This window comes from Salvelinus sp. IW2-2015, linkage group LG8 (genome assembly GCF_002910315.2).
Source record: "Salvelinus sp. IW2-2015 linkage group LG8, ASM291031v2, whole genome shotgun sequence".
NCBI classification, from domain to species: Eukaryota; Metazoa; Chordata; class Actinopteri; order Salmoniformes; family Salmonidae; genus Salvelinus; species Salvelinus sp. IW2-2015.
The window spans coordinates 1,668,264-1,694,223 of record NC_036848.1 but is presented as its reverse complement, the minus strand read 5'-3'; the positions used below and the strand labels follow the sequence as shown (position 1 = coordinate 1,694,223).

The 25,960-nt window shown below is 42.9% G+C and overlaps 2 protein-coding genes and 1 pseudogene across 2 annotated transcripts in view; 1 reads left to right on the top strand and 2 right to left on the bottom strand.

Annotated features, from left to right (window-relative positions):
- LOC111967072 (stanniocalcin-2-like) overlaps nt 1–1,008 on the bottom strand; it is a 6,239-nt pseudogene extending 5,231 nt beyond the window's left edge.
- Nucleotides 1–25,960, top strand: part of LOC111967201 (rho-related GTP-binding protein RhoG) — a 298,978-nt gene that overhangs the window by 63,751 nt on the left and 209,267 nt on the right. The window lies entirely within an intron of this gene.
- On the bottom strand, nt 1,626–15,745 carry LOC111967204 (stanniocalcin-2-like). The gene is made up of 4 exons (XM_023992071.3): nt 15,469–15,745; nt 8,765–8,907; nt 2,361–2,572; nt 1,626–2,079 (listed from the first exon to the last, which is right to left on the bottom strand). Exons 1-4 carry the CDS (start codon nt 15,605–15,607, stop codon nt 1,713–1,715), a joined length of 861 nt encoding a protein of 286 aa, XP_023847839.1. The 5' UTR covers nt 15,608–15,745; the 3' UTR covers nt 1,626–1,712.

The window sequence follows — 25,960 nt, the reverse complement described above, 5'->3', positions numbered from 1 at the left end:
TGGGGTGGTTGGCTCGGAGTGGGGGACCTGTGGCGGCGGTGGTCGGGGGAGGCGGGGGCCTGACCGGGAGGGGGGGTGAGGGAAGAGCAGACACTCAGGCTGTCACAGAGAGCCCCCCAGTTCTGCTCACACTGCAGCCGGACGCTCCTGGTTAAGGCCTCCTTCACCTCCTCCCACACGCTCAGTAGAATGTTGACCAGCTCCACATACGGCCTGCGGGTAGGAGAGGGACAGAGAGAGAGAGAGATCATGGGATTATTATACTATTTTATGAATATAGGGCTGGACATCCACAGCTTGGTATGGGTGGTTAACTTCTAGGTAAGTCAAAATGGGAAGAGCAGAGAGAGTGAGGGAGAGGGAGGAAGAGACAGACAGGGGCAGAGAGAAAGAAAAGACATAGTCCTTCTCACCTTTAGGGAAGACAAAGAAGGGATGATACGGAGAGAGGAGAAAAAAAACACACTGATGAATGCCTACATCCTCACCTTTAGGGAAGAGGTCCTGGAAGTGGATCATCTCCACCATGACAGCAACGTTCTCCTTGGCTGCAGAACACAGGTTTGTCTGAGGTAACACTCTCTCTGCAGCTGGAACACCATCTCTTTAATGGCCAGGCACTTCCTGCTGATGCAGCTGAACTTGTGTCTCAAGCCGTGGGCCATGCACTTCAGAGCATCCTTGATGAACGACTTACCCTAAACACACACAGTAGATATAGAACATCAACCCTAACCCTTACAGACATATAGAACACTCAACCCTAAACGCTAACAGACATATAGACACTCAACCCAACCTAACAGACATATAGAACACTCAACCCTAACACTGACAGACATATAAAACTCAACTTAACCTAACAGACATATAGAACACTAAACCCTAACACTGACAGACATATAGAAACTCAACCCTAACAGACATTAGAAATCACCTAACAGACATATAGACACTCAACCCTAACCTAACAGACATATAAACACTCACCTTAACCCTAACAGACATATTGAACACCCAACCCAAACAGAACCATAGAACGCTCAATCCTAACCCTAACATAACTATAGAACTCTCACCCTAACCTTACAGAACTATACACACTCAACCCTAACCCTGACAGACATATAGAACACTCAACCTTAACCTATAACAGAACACTCAACCTAACCTGCCAGACATATAGAACACATCAACTTAACCCTTACAGAACTATAGAAACACTCAACCTAACCCTGACAGACATATAGAACACTCAACCTAACCCTGACAGACATATAGAAAAATGGCGGGTGATTTGAGAAACGCTATATTAGAGCCCAAAAAAGTCCTAACACTTAAAATAAAAAAACCTGGATAATAATACTTATTATATTTCAATAATAAACAGAAACAACATCGTGGACTACAATCTGGAGTAACTGAACGAGCTACACCACATTACCCTGCAAATGTACCATTTGGGACTTCTGGAATGACTGGAGAGGAGAGGGGGAGAGAGGGATAGAGGACGGAGAGAGCGAGAGAAAGAGAGAGTGAGTCTGTGTATGTGTGTAGATGTGTGTGTTCTTGCATGTACAGTATCTGCCTATGTGTATGTCTGTGTGTGTGTATGTCTGTGTGTGTGTATGTGTGTGTGTGTGTGGGGGGAGGGGGCTATGATGGTGACACGGTCAGGGAGGGCTCTGGATAGTTAGGGTCCAATGTCTCTTTCACCTCCGGATGTCTGTGGCCTCAGGGCCTTCCTGCTCCGCCACCACCCCAGCCTCGGGGCTCTGTCGACGGGGACCCTGGCTGCGGCTGCGGGGGTGGACATTGAAGCCTCCTTTACTGGACTTGTCCTTGTCCCCCTGTCGGGGGGGTCKGGGGTGGTCTGGCTCRGAGTGGGGGGACCYGTGGCGGCGGTGGTCGGGGGAGGMGGGRGCCTGRCCGGGAGGRGGGGTGAGGGAAGAGCAGACACTCAGGCTGTCACAGAGAGCCCCCCAGTTCTGCTCACACTGCAGCCGGACGCTCCTGGTTAAGGCCTCCTTCACCTCCTCCCCACAGCTCAGTAGAATGTTGACCAGCTCCACATACGGCCTGCGGGTAGGAGAGGGACAGAGAGAGAGAGAGATCATGGGATTATTATACTATTTTATGAATATAGGGCTGGACATCCACAGCTTGGTATGGGTGGTTTACCTTCTAGGTAAGTCAAAATGGGAAGAGGCAGAGAGAGTGAGGGAGAGGGAGGAAGAGACAGACAAAGGGGCAGAGAGAAAGAAAGACATAGTCCTTCTCACCCTTTAGGGAAGACAAAGAAGGGATGATACGGAGAGAGGGAGAAAAAAAAACACACTGATGAATGCCTACATCCTCACCCTTTAGGGAAGAGGTCCTGGAAGTGGATCATCTCCACCATGACAGCAACGTTCTCCTTGGCTGCAGAACACAGGTTGTGTCTGAGGTAACACTCTCTCTGCAGCTGGAACACCATCTCTTTAATGGCCAGGCACTTCCTGCTGATGCAGCTGAACTTGTGTCTCAAGCCGTGGGCCATGCACTTCAGAGCATCCTTGATGAACGACTTACCCTAAACACACACAGTAGATATAGAACACTCAACCCTAACCCTTACAGACATATAGAACACTCAACCCTAACGCTAACAGACATATAGAACACTCAACCCCAACCCTAACAGACATATAGAACACTCAACCCTAAACTGACAGAACTATAAACACTCAACCTTAACCCTAACAGACATATGAACACTAAACCCTAACACTGACAGACATATAGAACACTCAACCCTAACAGACATATAGAACACTCAACCTAACCAGACATATAGAACACTCAACCCTAACCCTAACAGACTATATACTCACTAACCTACAGACATATTGAACCCCAACCCAAAGAACCATAGAACTCAATCCTAACCTAACATAACTATAGCAACTCTCAACCCTAAACCTTACAGACTATACAACATCAACCCTAACCCTGACAGACATATAGAACACTCAACCTTAACCTTACAGAACACTCAACCCTAACCCTGACAGACATATAGAACACTCAACTTAACCCTTACAGAACTATAGAACACTCAACCCTAACCCTGACAGACATATAGAACACTCAACCCTAACCCTGACAGACATATAGAACACTCAACCCTAACGCCTTACAGAACTATAGAACACTCAACCTTAATCCTTACAGAACTATAGAACACTCACCTTAAACCTTACAGAACTATAGATCACTCAACCCTAACGAACTATAGAACACTAACCTACCTTACAGTACTATGAACTCTCAACCCTAACCCTTACAGTACTATAGAACTCTCACTAACCTTACAGAATACACAACACTCAACCCTAACCTAACAGAACTATAGAACAACTCAACCCCTACGCACTAACAGAACATAGACCACAACCTACCCTTACAAAATGATAGAACACATCAACCCTCCCTAACAGACATATAGGCCACTCAACTCTAACCCTTACAGACATATAGAACACTCAACCTAACCTCTACAGAGACCTATACCATTCAACTCTAACCTAACGACTGTAGAACACTCAACCTAACCCTTACAGACATATAGAAAGTCAACCCTAACAGACATATAGAACACTAACCATAACCTTTACAGACATATAGCACACTCAACCCTAACCCTTACAGAAACTACACAAACTCAATCCTAACCCTAACAGACATATAGAACACTCAACCTAACCCTAACAGAACTACATAACACTACACTTAACCCTTCAGAACTACACAACTCAAGCTAACCCTAACAGACATATAGAACACTAACCTAAACACCTAACAGCATATAGAAACTCAACCTAACCCTAACATAACTATGCAAACACCAACCCTAACCTCACAGACATATAGAACACTCAACCTTAACCCTTACAGTTCTATAGAACACTCAACCCTAACCCTGACAGACATATAGAACACCCAACCTTAACCTTTACAGAAACTATAGAACACTCAACCCTAACCCTAACAGACATATAGAACACTCAACCTTAACCCTTACAAAATGATAGAACACTCAACCAACTAACCCCAACAGACATATTAGACACTCAACCCTAACCCTTACAGACATATAGACACTCAACCCAACTTACAGACTATAGAACACTCAACCCACTAACCCTCAGACATATAGAACACTCAACCCTAACCTACAGACATATAGAGCACTCAACCTAACCAGACATATAGAAACTCAACTCTAACCCTAACAGACATATAGAACACTCAACCTAACCCTTACAGACATATAGAACACTCAACCCTAACAGACTATAGAAACTCACCCTAACCCTACAGACATATAGAACAGCAACCCTAACCCTTACAGACATATAGAGCACTCAACCCTAACAGACATATAGAAATCAACTCTAATCTACCCTAACATACATATATAACACTCAACCCTAACAGAACTATAGAACACTCAACCCGAAATAACTATATAACACTCAACTCTAACCCTAACAGAACTATAGAACACTCAACCTGAACCTTACAGACATATAGAAACACTCAAAACTAACCTACAACACTCACTACGACTCACCCTAACCTAACAGAACTATGAAACTCAACCCTAACCCTAACAGACATATAGAACCTCAACCTAACCCTAACAGACATATAGAACACTCAACCCCTAACCTTAAACAGACATATAGAACATCACCCTAACCCTAACAGAACTATAGAACACTCAAACCCTAACACGACCTATACCAATCAACCCTACCCTGACAGACATATACAAAACTCAAACCATTAACCCCTAACAGACATATAGAAACACTAACCCTACAACTGAAGACATATAGAACACTCAACTAACAGACATATACGAACACTCAACCTAACGACATATAGACACTCACCACCCTAACCCTAACAGACATATAAACACACTCAACCTTAACCCTAACAGAATATTGAACACCCAACCCAAACAGAACCATAGAACGCTCAATCCTAACCCTAACATAACTATAGAACTCTCAACCCTAACCATTACAGAACTTAAACACTCAACCTACCCTGAACGACAATATAGAACACTCAACCTTAACCCTTACAAGAATATACAACACTCAACCCTGACAGACATATAGAACACTCAACCTTAACCCTTACAGAACTATAGACACACTCAACCCTAACCCTGACAGACATATAGAACACTCAACCTTACCCTTACAGAACTATAGAACACTCAACCTAACCCTGACGACATTGAACACTCAACCCTAACCCTGACAGACATATAGAACACTCAACCCTAACCCTTACAGAACTATAGAAACTCAACCTTAATCCTTACAGAACTATAGAACACTCAACTTAAACCTTACAGAACTATAGATCACTCAACCCTAACAGACATATAGAACACTCACCCTAACCCTTACAGTACTATAGAACTCTCACACCCTAACCTTCAGAACTACACAAACTCAACCCCTAACCTAAAGAAATATAGAAACTCACACCCTAACCCTAACAGAAACTATAGAACACTCAACCCTAACCTTACAAAATGAATAGAACACTCAACCCTAACCCTAAAGACATATAGGCACTCAACTCTAACCCTTACAGACATATAGACACTCAACCCTAACCCTTACAGAACTATACAACATTCAACTCTAACCCTAACAGACATATAGAACACTCAACCCTAACCCTTACAGACATATAGAAACACTCAATCCTAACAGACATATAGAACACTCAACCATAACCTTTTACAGACATAATAGAACACTCAACCCTAACCTTACAGAACTACACAACACTCAATCCTAACCTAACAGACATATAGAACTCACCCTAACCCTAACAGAACTACAGAACACTCAACCCTAACCCTTACAGAACTACACACACTCAGCCTAACCCTAACAGACATATAGACACTCAACCTAACCCTACACAGACATATAGAACACTCAACCCTAACCCTAACATAACTATGCAACACAACCCTAACCCTAACAGACATTAGAACACTCAACCTTAACCCTTACAGTTCTATAAAATCTCAACCCTAACCCTGACAGACATATAGAACACCAACCTTAACCTTTACAGAACTATAGAACACTCAACCCTAAACCTACAGACATATAGAACACTCAACCTTAACCCTTACAAAATGATAGAACACTCACCCTAACCCAACAGACATATAGAACACTCACCCTAACCCTTACCGACATATAGAACACTCAACCCTAACCCTTACAGAACTATAGAACACTCAACCCTAACCCTAACGACATATAGAACACTCAACCCTAACCCTTACAGACATGTAGAGCACTCAACCACTAACAGACATATAGAACACTCAACTCTAACCCTAACAGACATATAGAACACTCACCTAACCTTTACAGACATATAGAACACTCAACCCTAACAGAACATATGAAACACTCAACCCTAACCCTTACAGACATATAGAACAAGTCAACCCTAACCCTTACAGACATATAGAGCACTCAACCCTAACAGACATATAGAACACTCAACTCTAACCCTAACAGACATATTAACACTCAACCCTAACAGAACTATAGAACACTCAACCCTAAAATAACTATAATAACACTCAACTCTAACCCTAACAGAACTATAGAACACTCAACCTGAACCCTTACAGACATATAGAACACTCAACCTAACCCTTACAAACATATAGAACACTCAACCCTAACCCTAACAGAACTATAGAACACTCAACCCTAACCCTAACAGACATATAGAACACTCAACCCTAACCCTAACAGACATATAGAACACTCAACCCTAACCTTAACAGACATATAGAACACTCAACCCTAACCCTAACAGAACTATAGAACACTCAACCCTAACAGACATATAGAACACTCAACCATTAATGATTATATTTAACATGTATTTACCAGTTAGATTGACTGAGAAGACATTCTCTTTTACAGCAACGACCTTGGGAATAGATGCAAGGGAGAGGAGAGGTGTTGAATGGACCAATTGGAAGCTGGGGATTATTGGATTGGTTGATTGTGCTGAACCAATAAAAACCTGCTAACCCCTGAACATACAGTGCATTCCAAAAGTATTCAGACCCCTTGACCTTTTCCACATTTTGTTACGTTACAGCCTTATTCTAAAATTGATTTTTTTTTATCCTCATCAATATACACAAAATACATAATGACAAAGCAAAAACAGTTTTAAAAATATTTTGCAAATGTATTAAAAATACAAACTGAAATTCACATTTACATACAGTACCAGTGAAAGTTTGGACACATCTACTCATTCAAGTTTTTTTTTTTTTTTTTACAATTTTCTACCATTGTAGAATAATAGTGAAGACATCAAAACTATGAAATAACACATATGGAATCACGTAATAAACCAAAAAATGTTAAACAAATCTAAATATATTTGATATTCTTCAAAGTAGCCACCCTTTGCCTTGATGACAGCTTTGCTCACTCTTGGGATGTGTGCTTAGGGTTGTTGTTCTGTTGGAAGGTGAACCTTCGCCCCAGTCTGAGGCCTGATTGGTAGAGTGCTGTAGAGATGTTTGTCCTTCTGGAAGGTTCTCTCATCTCCACAGAGGAGCTCTGGAGCTCTGTCAGAGTGACCATCGGGTTCTTGGTCAGCACCCTGACCAAGGCCCTTCTCCCCCAATTGCTCAGTTTGGCCGGGCGGCCAGCTCTAGGAAGAGTCTTGGTGGTTCCAAACTTCCTCCGTTTAAGAATGATGGAGACCACTCTGTGCTTGGGGACCTTCAATGCTGCAGATATTTTTTGGTACCCTTCCCCAGATCTGTGCCTCGACTCAAGCCTGTCTCTCAGCACTATGGACAATTCCTTCGACATCATCGCTTGGTTTTTGCTCTGACATGCACTGTCAACTGTGGGCACTTATATAGAAAGGAGTGTGCCTTTCCAAATCATGTCCAATCAATTTCATTTTTATTAATATTATTATTTCCCCCCCCCCCCTTTATTTAACCAGGTATTTAACCAGGTAGGCTAGTTGAGAACAAGTTCTCATTTACAACTGCGACCATGCCACAGGTTTTCTCCAATCAAGTTGTTGAAACATCTCAAGGATGATCAATGGTAACAGGATGCACCTGAGCTCAATTTCGAATCTCATAGCAAAGGGTCTGAATACTTATGTAAATAAGATATTATTAAAATATTTTTTATACATTTGCTGAAATTTCTAAAAACCTGTTTTGACTTTGTCACTATAGGGTATGGTGTGTAGATTGATGAGGATTTTTTATTTATTTAATATATTTTAGAATAAAGCTGTAACGTAAGAAAATGTGGTAAAAGGGAAGGGGTSSGAATACTTTCCCGAATAGACTGTAGATGTTCTAGTTGTAGGATGGTTAGAACTCATTCTGATGGTGCAGTGAGAGGCCGGGACAGAGCCTGTTCTACCCGTCTGAAAGGGGATCTGGCTCGGCATGGTGCCAGCTGGCTACCCCTGGCCCTGGAGCCCTCTGCCCTGACACACAGAGACCTGACCTCCGTGGGAGAGGGAAGGGAACTGGGGCACACAAACACATACGAACGCACATGTTGGCAAACACACTCAATAAATCCACGTGTGCACTAACATACACGCATGTGCACACATACACATGTAGACTTAAACACAAACACACACACGCAGAGTGCCTTACCTGGGAGTCGAACTTTCCGGCGTTGTGTAGGAAGGTCAGACAGATCTCCTGCAGGCCTCTGATCTCACAAGAGTTATTCTCAAAACACTCAAACACACCGCAGCCCACGTCTCCTGCACTCACCAGACAGTGCTGGATCTCAGCTGGAGGGAGAGAGAGATGGAGAGAGAGTTGTCACTGACACTTACAGTCTACTATCAAGCATCAACCTCTATCCCCATTACATGTAGTGATACAGGCCATGGTCTTAAGCATGGTCTCAGAGCTGTTATTTCCCTTTTATCCCTAAGCTGTTATTTCCTTGTGGTCTCAAAGCTGTTCGTTTCTTGTGGTCTCAGAGCTGTTATTTTCCTTGTAATCCCTAAACTGTTATTTCCTTTTAATCCCTAAGCTGTTATTTCCTTGTGGTCTCAAAGCTGTTATTTCCTTTTTATCCCTAAGCTGTTATTTCCTTGTGGTCTCAAAGCTGTTATTTCCTTTTTATCCCTAAGCGGTTATTTCCTTGTGGTCTCAAAGCTGTTATTTCCTTGTAATCTTCTTTTTAACGTTCTAACCTATGGTTCTGTTAGTAGATTAAGAGTTCTAGGCCCCTTTTCTCAAATACCCCCCCCCCCCCCTCCTTTGTCCATGTGTAACAAACAAAACATGTCATGTTTTCATCATTTCCCACCAGGTGACTCTCTGGCCAATCAGTAACATTAATCATTCAGTTAGGGAGATTAGGTCTGGACATCCAGGCTGAGATTTGAATTCCCATGGCAGAGAGACTGGCTCCATGTGGACCCTGGTCCATAGTAGTGCACCATATAGGAAACAGGTGTCATTTGGGATGCTCCCTCTTTCTACTGTCAGTGTAGTAGATACATACTAAACCAGCCTCCAGGCTTCAGCGTCAGAGAAAAGAAAACAACATCTCTCCTCTTCTCTCCACAGAGAGAGACAGACCAGAGGGGTATGCAGATGAATGCAGGGTGACAGAGAGATTATTACTGTTGCATTCTGCGTCAAAATACATCTGCATTGCCTGGTGTGAGGATAGGAGGGGATGCTGCACTGCAGATACAGATACAGCGTTGGTACTAGAGGAGAACATACAAACGCAGAAGTCATTACTATGTGCCTTTAGTTGTGCCTTTAGTCAACCGGTGTCAGTTTTCCTGGTATTAAACAATCATGTAGATGAGTGACTGTGTATTAGTTTATAAAAAATTAGTCTTTCCTGTCTGTGCTGCCAGGTACACATATTTGACCCCCTTCAACTTTTCACAGGATCTTTCTAAGTGACTAACTGGCCGGGCTGCTGGGGAGAGATGGACTGGACTGGTGACTGGACTTGACAGATGACTGGACTGGACGTGGTGACTGACAACAGATGACTTGGACTGGACTGGTGACTGGACTGGATAGGTGACTGGACTGGATAGGTGACTGGACTGGATAGGTGACTGGACTGGACTGGTGACTGGACTTGACAGATTACTGGACTTGATAGGTGACTGGACTGGACTGTGACTGGACTGACAGATGACTGGACTTGATAGGTGACTGGACTGGACTGGTGACTGAGCTTGACAGATGACTGGACTGGATAGGTGACTGGACTGGACTGGTGACTGGACTTACAGATGACTGGACTGGAGTAGGTGACTGGACTGGATAGGTGACTGGACTGGATAGGGACTGGACTGGACTGGTGACTGGACTAGACAGATGCTGACTTGATAGGTGACTGGACTGGACTGGTGACTGGACTTGACAGGATGACTGGACTGGATAGGTGACTGGACTGGAGCGGACAGGTGACTGGACTGGACTAGACTGTGACTAGACTGGATAGGTTGACACGTAACGGACTGGAGGGACAGGTGACTGGACTGGACTGACTGGTGACTAGACGGATAGGTGACTGGACTGGAGCGGACAGGTGATGTGAATGGACTGGTGACTGGACAGGTGACTGGACTGGACTAGACTAGACAGTGTTCCTGTCCCTATACTGCACTATAGAAGATAGAGTGGGACACATACAATGTTTCATAATGCAGCCCAATGTGACATGACTCTGGTAAGACCAGTGGTTGATGTTACCATTGAAACCGGAGTATCCAAATATACAGCGGAGAAGATATGTGTACCAGTCCAGTCCAGGGCTGTAGTAGGTTGGCAGTTGGCATCACCCTTGGGCCTCTCGCTGTCCGTGTAACTCAGTTGGTAGAGCATGACGCTTGGAACGCCAGGGCTGTGGGCTCAATTCCCACGGGGGATCAGTATGACAAATGTATATACTCACTCCAGTAAGTGGCTCTGGATAAGAGCATCTGCTAAATGACTAAAATGTAGATGTTATACAATCTTATACAACGCCTGGCCAGTGGCAGCCAAGGAGGACAGGAATAAAACAAATGATAGTGGACCGAAATGAAATGACCAGGAGAGTGGGAAAAGTCTGCCTGTTAACCCCAAATGGTAGGATATTTAGAGGCCTTCCTAAATGGTAGGATATTTAGAGAGGCCTTCCTAAATGGTAGGATATTTAGAGAGGCCTTCCTAAATGGTAAGGATATTTAGAGAGGCCTTCCTAAATGGTAGGATATTTAGAGGCCTTCCTAAATGGTAGGATATTTAAGAGAGGCCTTCCCAAATGGTAGGATATTTAGAGAGGCCTTCCTAAAATGGTAGATTAATTTAGAGAGGCCTTCCCTTTTGGCTCCCGAGAGCCGCAGCGTCTAAGGCACTGCATCTCAGTGCTAGAGGCGTCACTACAGACCCTGGTTCGATTCCAGGCCGTGATTGGGAGTCCCATAGGGCGGTGCACAATTGGCCCAGCGTCGTCCGGGTTAGGGTTTGGCAGGGGTAGGCCGTCATTGTAAACAATAATTTGTTCTTAACTGACTTGCCTAGTTAAATAATGTATAGTGTACATGGCACACGGTGTACACCTTGCCCAAACCGGCTGCGCGCGTGCGCCATCGGCATAAATTTATTTTGCCCCCCACACCAAACGCGATCACGACACGCAGGTTAAAATATCAAAACAAACTCTGAACCAATTACATTATTGGGGACAGGTCGAAAAGCATTAAACATGTATGGTAATTTAGCTAGTTAGCTTGCACTTGCTAGCTAACGTTATTTGTCCTATTTAGCTAGCTTGCCGTTGCTAGCTAATTTGTCCTGGGATATAAACATTGAGTTGTTATTTTACCTGAAATGCACAAGGATCTCTACTCCGACAATTAATCCACACATAAAACGGCCAACCGAATCGTTTCCAGTCATCTCTCCTCCTTCCAGGCCTTTTCATCGTTTAAATTATATGGTGATCGCATCTAAACTTTCATTCTATTACCACGACTACCGGCAAAACAGTTCGTCTTTCTATCACCCACGTGGGTATAACCAATGAGGAGATGGCACGTGGGTACCTGCTTCTATAAACCAATGAGGAGATGGCACGTGGGTACCTGCTTCTATAAACCAATGAGGAGATGGGAGAGGCAGAACTTGCAGCGCGATCTGCGTCAGAAATAGGAATGAGTTCTATTTTAGCCCCTGGCGTCGCAGACTCTCGTTGGCCGCGCGCGAGCAGTGTGGGTGCAATAATTGAATAACATGGATTTCTACATTTATTTTGCGACGCTCGCGCACGCGACGTGTCCGGTCTGGTCAGCATGTTAGGCTACACATGGGCCTAGTATAAGTGTTTATTTTGGACTATATGGGTTCAAACAAATTTTTTTTTCAAAACTTCTGTAATCAGTCTTGAAGACCCACAGAGAGAGTGAGTCCAATCAGTTGGGAGATGAAAGGTTCTTCATCTCCCTCTCCTCTCCTCCAGTCATCCCCCTCTCCTCCAGTCACCCCCCTCTCCTCTCCTCCAGTCACCCCCCTCTCCTCTCCTCTCCTCTCCTCCAGTCACCCCCCTCTCCTCTCCTCCAGTCAACCCTCTCCTCCAGTCACCCCCTCTCCTCTCCTCTCCTCCAGTCACCCTCCTCTCCTCCAGTCACCCCCTCTCCTCCAGTCATCCCCCTCTCCTCCAGTCATCCCTCTCCTCTCTCCGTCACCCCCTCTCCTCTCCTCCAGTCACCCCCATCTCTCCAGTCAACTGGCCACTGAGCCATTCGGTTCACATGGGATAGAACCAATTACTATACTGCTATGGTATTCCATATGGGCCATTGAGAAAGGGTTAGCATGTTTTAGACATCATAGGATATATGAGTCTTGGACATACAGTATGTGTCTTAGTTGGAGATATGCATAAATATACCTAGAGCAAATCACTGGAAGTGTCATATTTGATAGCCTAGGCAGATTAATCTCACGAGCCCTCCGGGCAGAGTAAATAACGAATTAACGCAACATATTTACTTGAGAAATGATGCTTGTCAACAAGGACTGCTCTGTTGGGGGGAGGTTTGTGTGTGTATGTGTGCGCGCGAGAGAGAGAAAAAAGGGTATGTAGTCACTGGGTTTAACTTTGGTGCTCTGCAGGAAAATGAGCTGCTGTCGGCAGCGAGTGCTTGTGTTGGCGTTTACACGGGAATGTGCCTGGCTCGTCCGAGCTGGCCGCAACGTGCATTGAATTACACAGTGGTGTGGTGTGGGACTCTGACTGACTGAGGGACTCTACTGTGCAGAGCTGCATCAGAGCTGTCCCTGCAACTACAAGGATTAGAAACCCTTACATGCTCATGATTTTTATATTGAATAATGAATATATGTATTTATTTCATAACATTGGTTATTTTGAATAGACCGTAGGCCTTTCCTAAGGGACTAGGATTCCTGTTAAGAATGCAGAACAACAGTCCTGCATGAGGCGATTGCATCATTCCCTATCAGCATGCTTTGTAGGAGCCTAACAATCAACAGTTAACGCCTGGAGTCCACTGTAAGGGCTCAGACACCAAAAGCGTTTGCTGGACAAGAGTACTTAACATCTTTGAACGTAATTTGCGAACCGATTTTACATGTAGACTCGAGTGAAAAATCTCGACAGTCAGACGTTTGTAGCGGGAGTCCCTAAAACCCAGCGCGCTGAATGATCGTTAGTTGAACGCTAGAACCACATTAGGTGCGATGTGTGCGAGCCTTAAAGCGGTTACCATGAATTTCACAGTATCTTACAGGCAGCTATGTGGCGAGTAAAATGCTGTATCTCATATTACATTACTGTAACACTATTGGCTGCATTATACTTAAGCAATAAGGCCCGAGGGGATGTGGTATATGGTCAATATACCACAGCTAAGGGCTGTTCTTAGGCACAACACAAAGTGGTCATATACCACAAACCCCTGAAGTGCCTTATTGCTATTATGAAGTGGTTACCAACGTCATTAAGCAGTAACAGTGCATGTTTTGTAATACCCTTGGTATAGTCTGATATACCACGACTGTCAGCCTATCAGCATTCAGGGTATGCTACTTTAATCAGAATGAATGAATGACTAAATTAATTAATTGATGAATGAAATTCATCAGGGGAGGGGTTTGTATTTCACAGTATTTACTGTAATTACAAGGGATTTGTACAAGCAGGTTGGTCACTTGATAAAGTGTCTGCACATTACACCATATTAATGAATATTTTGTGTTTTATATCAATTGCACTTCTGGAAGCCTTAACCTATTTTGAGTCGTGCCTTGTAAGATGCTATATTTGTTGCACCTGTGAGTGAGAATGCTGTACCAATTTAACTCCTATGTGGTTATAGTGGCAAACCAATTTTACATGTATAGGGGCCATATTAGAGTGGCAGTACGTCTTAAATGAAATGGTTGAGCATTTTGCCAAGTCCTTTTGGTCTGTTTTGCCCTGTAGTTGTTGCCAGGCTGAAAGCCTTTGTTAATACGCCAGAAACAACAATACCATTCCCCCACTAGTGGTCAAAGGTGTTTGATGCTCCAAAGATACAGTAAGGCACTGTATTATATGAGAGGAAATTACAGTACCATTCGAAATACAGCACATTTTCACATAATGCACCATAATTTACATTATTCTGCAGTTAAACATTTCAGAGTTGTATTAGATTTGACTGTTTATAATACCTCAAATTACCTTGTAAATTACAGTTTTCCATTACATTGTAGCCTAGGCTCTATTGTAGCCACATGATAATCACTCAACTGTGGTGGCTTGCTCATAGGCTAAGTCATTTTGCCAAGTTTGTTTCATTTAAATGCAAAACGCATACTGGTTGCCAATGGATCGGCTGGATGTTGGCTAACTTTGAACCAAGCACATTGTATCGAGCATACGCGGGGAAAAAACAACTCAAACGCGCACACACACAAACACACCTAGAGGAGCTGCCATATACATTATCGATCATGACCTACCTTGTGCCTTGTCTATTAATAGTTTACTAACATATTGCATTTCTGTCACCCTGTATTTACAATATATCCCCTTTCTGGATCATCTGAAAAGGGTAATCTCATCCATGATAAAGCCAGTATTTCGGTCAAGAAACAGATGAATGCAGAGGGAGAGAGAGAGAAATAACGTGTTCATCGCTCTAAAATACACCGCGCGGAGAGCACGTGCACACAAGCTTGCGGTCCCGCTCGCGCAAATGTATCCCAGTGATCTGTATTCTGATAACATAATTTCAACATCGACCCACTTCCCATACCAAATCCGTCAGCATTGTCTCTCTCTCTCTCTCTCTCTGCGCGTGCGTGCTCTTTCTTACCTGTGTTCTGCAGAGACATCCGTCCTTTCTGGCTTGCCGGTTTCTCTGACGGGTTGTCATGAACATCGATATTATCCAATCCCACCACTTGCTCCAAAACTGACAAAACCAGCAGTACTGTTGCAAATTTAAACCACATTTCTGCCTCTATCTGTGAAGACCAGTATGTACCTGTGCTAAAGTCTGCCTTCCCTCTGCTCTGAGACAATGATGCAGTGTTGTATCGGAAACGCGCTGGTCCAACCAGGCAGTCTGCTCTCTGTCTGTCTGTGGTAACTCAGTAGCACTCACGCCTGTAGACTGTATTCAGGCGGGCAGCGCAGAGAGTGAGACAGAAAGAGAGAGTGAGCGCTGGGACAGCAGGGATGCTGCCTATATTTCCCAGAGCCCGGGCGGGTCGTCAATTTAGATGGAGTCAAGCAGGTGTTGTCAGCCAAGCTCAGCGACCAATCAGAGACGCAGACATCCACGTCTAAGGTTGAGAGGGGAGTGTCCAGTGAAAGTCCCTTCATGCCATAAAAGCTCCTCTTGTAAAAGAAGAGTGTATGAGTAGGTGGTTATTTACTAGTGTTTGGCTAAGAAACCTGTCTCTTGTTGTTGCTTGCATCTGAGGAAAGAAAACATTTGTAAACACACTTGTCAGAATCATGTTGGCATGCCAACAGCTATTAGCCTACAATGTAATAACATAGAATTATATTAACAGGACACATCTGTTGTGGTTCGATGTATGTAATACTTTGAATAACATATTGGTGGATACAAGGTAAAACATTATTGGCAAATATATTTCCCCACAACATATGAGGAAACAGTGTGTTGATTGGTCTTATATTGTTCCCATTGATAGCCGTGCTCTATTTTGGCTATAATATATTTGCTGTGTTATTACATGTTTCTATTTATGAATTTGTTGTTAATTGCAGTAGCACTATCCACTATGCCTATATGCATGCACGTTTCCTAATGAATCAGTAGAGTATTAACACGTGCATGTGCCCGCTGTCAGTGCTTCCTCTCCAAGAGAAACTGGAGCTTAGTAAGAGTCAGGCTGAAGGATTCTGATCAGATTGTCATAGTACATGCATACAGTACAGGGCATACTCTTCTAGCCCCACTTTCCCTGAATTCACTCCTTTTATATACAGTCAATCAGTGGACTCCTGGTCCATGCAGGTGTTGGTGTTGTCCTGGAGACATGCATGAACTGGAAAGGTATGATGGGATTCTCATCAAACACACACACTGAGAGACCCATATCTGAGACTGTCTGGTAGGGTGCACCATCATGCTAGGGCCAAGACAATAAGGGAAGTGAAGAGAGGAGGAAATGAGGAGGAGAAGAAGAAGAGGGGAAAAGAGCAGGAGAAGAGAGGAGAACAGAAGAGGATATAAGAAAAGGAACAGGAGGAGAGGACAAGAGGAACAGGAGGAGAGGACAAGAGGAACAGGAGGAGAGGAGAAGAGGAACGGGAGGAGAGGAGAAGAGGAACGGGAAGAGGGGATAAAAGGAACGGGAGGAGAGGAGAAGAGGAACGGGAAGAGGGGATAAAAGGAACGGGAGGAGGAACGGCAGGAAAGGATAAGAGGAACGAGAGGAGAGGATAAGAGAAACGGGAGGAGAGGATAAAGACGGGAGAGAGGATAAAAGGAACGGGAGGAGGGGATAAAGGAACGGAATAGGAGAGAGGATAAAGGTACGGGAGGAGAACATAAGAGGAGAGGGAGGAAGAGGAACGAAAGGGAAACGGAGGGAGGAGGGATAAAAGGAACGGAGGAGAGGATAAAAAGGAACGGGAGGAGAACATAAGGAACGGAGAGAGAGGATAAAGGAACGGAGGAGAACATAAAAGGAAGGGAGGAGTAGGATAAGAGGAACGGGAAGAGGGGATAAAGGAACGGGAGGAGAACATAAGAGGAATGGAGGAAGAGGAAGGGACGGAGAGGATAAGAGGAACGGGGGAGCATATAGGAACGTGGATGGAAGGAAAGTGACAGGCTGGTAACGTTTGGTAGGGATGCATCATTCGGAGACCACCCCCTGCAGGCAAACTAAATACAGAACACAGTGTGTGGTGGAGAGATGTATGGACGTGTTTAACCTCCACCCTAATGGTAAGGTGTGTGTGTGTGTGTGTGTGTGTGTGTGTGTGTGTGTGTGTGTGTGTGTGTGTGTGTGTGTGTGTGTGTGTGGGGAAGTGTTTAACCACCACCTCTTGTAGGTGTGTGTGTGGATGTGTTTAAGACCAGAAGTCCCCAAAAGAATAGTTAACTAACTCAAATTTGACCAAATGGGGGCATTTTGCTAGTTCCCACAAGGAAAAAATGTTATTTCTAGGTTAGAATTAGTGTTAGGGTTAGAGTTAGGGTTAGTAGTTTATGGTTAGGGTTACGAGTTAGGGTTAGTGAAAATATGATTTGAATGGAAATCAATTGTGTTAGAGCTAGGGACTTTTTGACAGCACCCCTTTTGATTTTAACGAAACCTTCCATACATATTTGCCCATTGTAGAAGTGCTCAGAATGTGACTTTTTGGACCTGAATGACAAAACATTCAAGAGATAAAGGTGTTCAAAGTTGAACCATTTTGCATACCCCACCATACCATGAGACACTGGAAAAAAATTATATAATTTAAAAGCTTACGAACAGGGTTTTCAAACTATTTTATGATAAAAAAATAATAATACTGTTTTTTAATTTAAAAAATATATATTTTTAAAAACTTTTAACGTCAATTAAATGCGTAAACTCTGATAATTTTCTTATTATTAGCATATGTTGTAGCTTAGACCCTATTTTACATCATTGAAGGTTTCTGTGTTGTGCCCACCATCAGTTGAGACACAACATGCTCTTGAATACAGGGTGGGTGTCATGTTTTAGCTGATAAATGTACTAAAATTGGGAATACAATTGAAGTATTCATTTTCAAATGGTATCACAAAGATGGTTGGAGGTCCACACATCAGAGAATGTTGACTTGAATGGGAACATCTGTTGTTTTAAATGACACTGTCAATCCTCCATAGGAAACCTATTGAAATCATCGAAATATATATAACAGAATAGACATGACCATTCCACCCACGACATTCGACGTGGTTGGACTGGCGGTCATCTTTGTGTTAGTAATTAGATGTTAAACATTTAACTAAAGTCAATTTCAATGGTGTATCAGCTAAATTGCATTGGTCTGAATGGATAGGTCCATTCTGTGAATTATATTTCTATGATTGTTTGAGACCCACCCTGAATGGATAGGTCCATTCTGTGAATTATATTTCTATGATTGAAATTACGCCCACCCTGAAGGGATAGGTCCATTCTGTGAATTATATTTCTATGATTGAAATGACGCCCACCCTGAAGGGATAAGTCCATTCTGTGAATTATATTTCTATGATTGAAATTACTGTATTCAAGAGCATGTTCTGTCTCAACCAATGATGGGCACAACACAAAAAAGCTCAGATTAGGTGAAATAGGGTCTAAACTACAACATAGGAGTTTATGCATTTTTAGATAATTTACATTAATAGTTTAAAAATGATGATTATTTTTTTTATTTTTTTTAAACCATAATAAAATAGTTTGACAAGCTTTTAAATGATATCAAACTCAACCGTTTATCTTTTCCAGTAATGAAGACATGGATGTTTCATGGTAGGGTATGCAGAATGGGTCAACTTCGAGCACCTTTATCTTCTGAATGTTTTGCTATTCAGGTCCAAAACATCACTTTCTGACCCCTTCTTCCATGGACAAACATGCATGGAAAGTTTTGTTTAAACCAAAAGGGATGTTGTCAAAAAAGTGATTGAATTCAAATGGATTTAACCATGAGGAATGTTGGTCCAAAGTTGCTACCAGCTATATGCCAATATGCTCCAGACCACTTGGCAGAGGCAGTGATGTGATCTTATGTAAGCTGCAGTGATAGACACTAGCCTATAGGCTCCTCGGTCCACCACTTTGACTAGCCCCAAATATAATAAACGTGTAATTGAGAATTATATTGCACTGCGTGCTATCTGTTGTTTTTGCCAAATGTGTCAAGCAACGTTTTATGCGTGGTTTTGGCACGGGTTCGGATTTGCCTAATAAGCGCCTATTTTTAGTCTGGCCATGCAATCACATGCACATTTAGATTATACCGCATTGTCTTCTAATTGTTAACCAAAGTTATGATGGTCATGCCACGACTCGGAAATATTCCCGTCTGGTTTGATTATTTATCGTTTTAAATTGGCCTGCAGTGCAGCGAGCGGGATGAATCGTGCTAAATTGACCACATCTGTGGAAAAAACAGAACGAGATGCAGCCTGGCCATCTCGAGGAATTCAGAGCCGCTGAGAAATAGTCGTTTTGGCGAAGTTCCTGCTAAAGCTGAAAATAGCCCGGAGAGACTCACAGACAGTGAGAGCAGTGGTAAGGTTTTACTCGGCAGCCACACGAATCGGAACGGAATGAGATGAGCAACGGGAATCCGAGAGTGTTATCATGATAAATAGATGAACGGAAGAATCTACATCACCGCTTTAAACGACAGTGCGCTTATTCTTTCTCTCTGAAAACAAAACATTGCCTACTGTGGCCTATGAAACGTTACATAGGATATAACCTAACATTATTAAACACCATAACAGTGACATAAAACGATCCACCTCTCAAGGAGCCCTGGGTGCATGAAGGATCACTTTTGGAAGCAGTGTAGGTGTTGTGTATGTAGTGTTTGTTGCCCTACTCGGCTGGCCCGCTGCCTGTAGGTTGGCTGTACCTACCACGGTTTGGAATCTCCTTCTGAATCCACGTCTGTCCAAACCCTACCCATGCTGCGAACACACCCTCGATCTAGGCCAATCAGCGCAGAGCAGGACACCGCAGGCTGGTAATGGCCCGGGGGGGGGCAGACTGGCCCACAAGCAGACTAGCCCGCGGATGGTAGGCTACAACCAACCATGTATTTAGCACTTCTTAGATCCCAAAATATGTCTCAGGAAAGACAAACTGCAGGTACTCTACCGTTTAAAAGTTTGGGGTCACTTAGAAATGTCCTTGTTTTTGAAAGAAAATATTTTTKGGGGCTTTTAATAACCCTGTCAACATCTTGACTATATTTCCYRTTCATTTTACAACTAATTTCATGTATGTTTTCATGGAAAACAAGAACATTACTAAGTGACTCCAATCTTTTGAACGGTAGTGTATGTCCAGATTGTGTCATTCATTAGGGCTATGACTTCACAATGACTACATATAGGTAGCCTACGGTGTCTGTATTCTCTTTTACCGTGATATAACGCTTTTAGTTTTAAACCCAATGCATGGGGATGAGTCAGACCCATATACCCACTGGGCACAGACATCCATTCAAAGTATATTCCACGTTGGTTGAAATGACGTGGAAACAACGATTCAACCAGTATGTGCCCAGTGGGTAGCCGAGGAAGCTACATGTATACAGAACAAAAATATAAACGGAACATTCAACATTTTCACAGATTTTACTGAGTTACAGTTCATATAAGGAAATCAATCAATTGAAATAAATTAAATTGGCCCTAATCTATGGATTTCACATGACTGAGAATACAGATATGCATCTGTTGTTAAGAGATACCTTAAAAAAAAGGTATAGGCATGGATCAGAAAACCAGTTAGTATCTGGTGTGACCACCATTTACCTCATGCAGCACAACACATCTTCACATGGAATTGATCAGGTTGTTGATTGTGGCCTGTGAAATATTGTCCCACTCCTCTTCAATAGCTGTGTGAATTTACTGGATATTGGCGGGAACTTGAACATGCTGTCGTACACGTCGATCCAGAGCATCCCAAACATGCTCCATGGGTGACATGTCTGGTGAGTATGCAGGCCATGGAAGAACTGGGACTTTTCAGCTTCCAGGAATTGTGTACAGATCCTTGTGACATGGGGCCGTGCATTATCATGCTGAAACATGAGGTGATGGCGGCGGATGAATGGCACAACAATAGGCCTCAGGATCTCATCACTGTGTCTYTGTACATTCAAATTACCATCGATAAAAAGCAATTGTGTTCATTGTCCATAGCTAATGTCTGCCCATACCATAACCCACCACCACCATGGGCCATTCTGTTCACAACGTTGACATCAGCAAAACGCTCGCCAACACGATGCCATATATTTGGTCTGCGGTTGTGAGGCCGGTTGGACGCACTGCCAAGTTCTCTAAAACAAAGTTGGAGGCCGTCTTATGGTAGAGAAATTAACATTAAATTCTCTGTCAACAGTTCTCATGCCAATTGTACGCTCCCTCAAAACTTGAGACATCTGTGGCATTGTGTTGTGTGACAAAATTGTACATTTTAGAGTGGCCTTTTATTGTCCTCAGCACAAGGTGCACCTGTGTAATGATCATGCTGTTTAATCATCTTCATGATGTGCCACACCTGTCAGGTGGATGAATTATCAGTGCATTATCACTAATAGGGATTTATTTTTGCATGTGGAACATTTCTGTGATCTTTTTATTTCAGCTCATGAAACATGGGACCATCACTACACATGTTATATTAATATTTTTGTGTATAATGTGGGAGGATACATTGGTTGTGAGCGTGACGAATGAAACAAGCAATTATGTCATGGTGCCAGTTAGCATAGGCCTATCCAACTGAGTCACTACCTCAGTGGTGAAAGAAGCCAACCTGATTTCTCAAAGACCTTGACCCCCTTCAGCCCACTTCTAGACCCATCAAGTGGTCTCTGTGTCAATAGGAGAATGATTATATTTCAACATTAATTGTTGAGATGAGGAGATTGGCGKTTGTGAAATGGTCGCTGTATGAATAGGATAATTATTATATTCTCAGGTCATCTCTCTTTCATTGCTCCGTGTTATTGGATGTTGGTCACATGCTGGTTCCCTGTTTAGAATTTCAGAATTTCTTGCAGTCAGCATTCTGTTTTTCTGATAATCCATAGACTGTTTTATACAGTCCTATATATCTGCCTATATTGACAGTTTCTTTCAGGAGTCTGTTTCTAACAAAACTTTCCAATCAATTCATCTTCATTTAATTACTTCCAACTCTGAATGCCCATCCCAGGCAATTCCTCATTTCCAGAGTGTAGGATGAACAGTCCATAATTAATGAGCTCAGAGGTAGGAAACATATTATGTGACTGAAGTTGTCACTAATAGCAAAAATAACAAAGGTGGGGAGGAAAATACATCATAGCCACAGATGATGAATTAATGATATATCCAATCACTAACATTGTCTTTGGATAAACTACAATACATCACAATTTACAATTAAAATAACTTTCAGTGATGCCTCTCAAAGTAACTCTTGAAGAAGGAAAATAACTTCCTGAGAGACAGGAAATGCAGGCTATTGCCACAAGCCATGAACAAAGTGCCTTTTATTTCCGTCAGAAATATTGTGAGTACCCTACATTTCAATAAAACACTCAATTTAACAGTTGAATCACATAGAGGATATATGCTTTAACTAAACTAAAACATGTCAAGATGCACACTTAAGCCAAGAAAACCTCAACGCTGGTGGATCAGTGTGGTCACTCAAGATCCAAGGCGATATTCGACGTTCATCCAGGTCCCCAGGACGTCAGGAGATGCACTCAAAACCGGCCACTAGGGGCAACGGTCAGTGCTATAGAGCTTGCCAGCTTGTAGTCCTAAAACCTGGAATGAGTTATTTCTGGTTCGTTCAGCCATTTCTATGGGGAAAACGAATGGGGAAATAATAGGGGTTTGGAATAAACACCGAAAATAAGGTCTGAGGTTAACACAGGCTTAGGAGATCTTATACGTTTTGTTCTATGAGATAATATCAGTCAGTTAACATGACCTTGATGAATTATGAAGCCTTTTGTGTTCTTTATTTGCTTTTTTATTCCATAACGGCTTCAAAATTCACAAAAAGTGACGTTAGCTGATGAAGATTATTTCATAGAACAAAAGGTATAAGATCTCTATATTTTCAGCATTTTTCCAAAAACCTTACAAAAACTCCATTCATTTTCCCATAGGCTCAAAAAGTAACTCCAAGGGTTACGTGTTCAATCCCAGTGCCAGGTACTCTTTTATTTATTTATATTTTTTAACCTGTCTCAAACCTTACTTTAACCATTCGGAATGAATGCCCAAACTTAACCGTCAAAATTTGACGTTTATCCGTAAGATCTTGTTGAGTGGCTAGCCATGCCGGCAGCCAGCAGATGCATCGTGCACTAGGTTCAGATCTGTGACAGCTACTTAAAGATCTTAAGACCGTTATCGTCGCCTTTAATTCCAAACACATTTGCATTACCGTTAAATGTTCTCACATGCAGAGCAGAAGCCTCTCACGGTTTAGCGGTTGGTTTCGTGTCACTGAGAGTGGTCTGTCTGTCTCTGTACTATTTCAATAACACACAAATCTCATTTATCGTGTGTATGTCGCTCATTTTGACGTAGCCCCTTTGCAGTGACACAGTCCAGAAAGTGGGGAAGAATGCTTTGAGTACAGTGACATTGATGAGCTGTGACTGATGGTGTGTGTTTGTGTGGGTGTGTAATGTGTTGTCTGTCTGGAGACAGATAAAATCATGCAGTATGGGTCAAACCCCTTCATGAAACCACACCATGAGGAGCAATGTGTGTGTGTGTGTGTGTGTGTGTGTGTGTGTGTGTGTGTGTGTGTGTGTGTGTGTGTGTGTGTGTGTGTGTGTGTGTGTGTGTGTGTGTGTGTGTGTGTGTGTGTGTGTGTGTGTGTGTGTGTGTGTGTGTGTGTGTGTGTGAGTTTCAAGTTTTAATGTCACATGCACAAGTACAGTGAAATGCCTTTCTTGCGAACTCTGAACCCAATATCGATGTAGCACTAAAAATAACAAGGTAGAACAAAAAGTATTCACACCACTTGACTTTTTCCACATTTTGTTACGTTACAGCCTTATTCTAAAATGGATTAAATAGTTTTTCCCCCTCATCAATCTACACACAATACCCCATAATGACAATGCAAAGGTGTTAAGAAATTGAAATGACATTTACATAAGTATTCAGACCCTTTACTCAGTACTTTGTTGAAGAACCTTTGGCAGTGATTACAGCCCCGAGTCTTCTTGTGTATGACGCTACAAGCTTGGTACTCGTATATTTTGGGAGTTTCTCCCATTCTTCTCTGCAGATCCTCTCAAGCTCTGTCAGGTTGGATGGGGAGCATCTCTGCACAGCTATTTTCAGGTCTCTCCAGACATGTTCGATCGGGTTCAAGTCCAGACTTTGGCTAGGCCCCTCAAGTACATTCAGAGACTTGTCCCAAAGCCACTCCTGCGTTGTCTTGGCTGTGTGCTTAGGGTCGTTGTCCTGTTGGAAAGTGAACCTTYGCCCCAGTCTTAGGTTGTGAGCGCTCTGGAGCAGGTTTTCATCAAGGATGTCAATGTACTTTGCTCCGTTCATCTTTCCCTCGATCCTGAATTATCTCCCAGTCCCTGCCGCTGAAAAACATCCCCACAGCGTGATGCTGCCACCACCAYGCTTCACTGTAGGGATCAAGCCAGGTTTCCTCCAGTCATGACGTTTGGCATTCAGGCCAAAGATTTCAATCTTGGTTTCATCAGACCAGAGAATCTTGTTTCTCATGGTCTGAGAGTCCTTTAGGTGCTTTTTGTCAACTCTAAGCGGGTTGTCATGTGCCTTTTTCTGAGGAGTGGCATCCGTCTGGTTACTCTAGCATAAAGGCCTGATTGGTGGAGTGCTGCAGAGATGGTTCTCCCATCTCCACAGTGGAACTCTGTAGCTCTTTCAGAGTGACCATAAGGTTCTTGGTCACCTCCCAGACCAAGGCCCTCCCTCCTGATTGCTCAGTTTGGCCTGGCAGACAGCTCTTGGAAGAGTCTTTGTGTTTCCAAACTTCTTCCATTTAAGAATGATGGAGGCCACTGTGTTCTTGGGGACCTTCAATGGTGCAGAAATGTTTTTGTACACTTCCCCAGATCTGTGCTTCGACACAATCCTGTCTCTGAGTTCTACGGACAATTCCTTCGTTTTTGCTCTGACATGCACTGTCAACTATGGAACCTTATATAGACAGGTGTGTGTGTGTGCCTTTCCAAATCATGTCCAATCAATGGAATTCAATCAAGTTGTAGAAACATATAAAGGAGGGTCAATGGAAACAGGATGCACCTGAGCTCAATTTTGAGTCTCATAGTAAAGGGTCTGAATACTTACATAAATAAGGTATTTATTTATTTATTTTCTTCAGAAATGTGCTAAAATTGATAAAAACCTGTTTTCACTTTGTCATTATGGGGTATTGTGTGTAGATTGATGGGGATTTTTATTTTATTAATCCATTTTAGAATACGGCTGTAACATAACAAAATGTGGAAAAAGTCAAGGGCTCTGAGTTCTTTCCGAATGCACTGCATGTGAGTGTGTTTGCCTGTGTGTAGAGTCAGTGTAAATGTGTGTGCATGTTATGTGT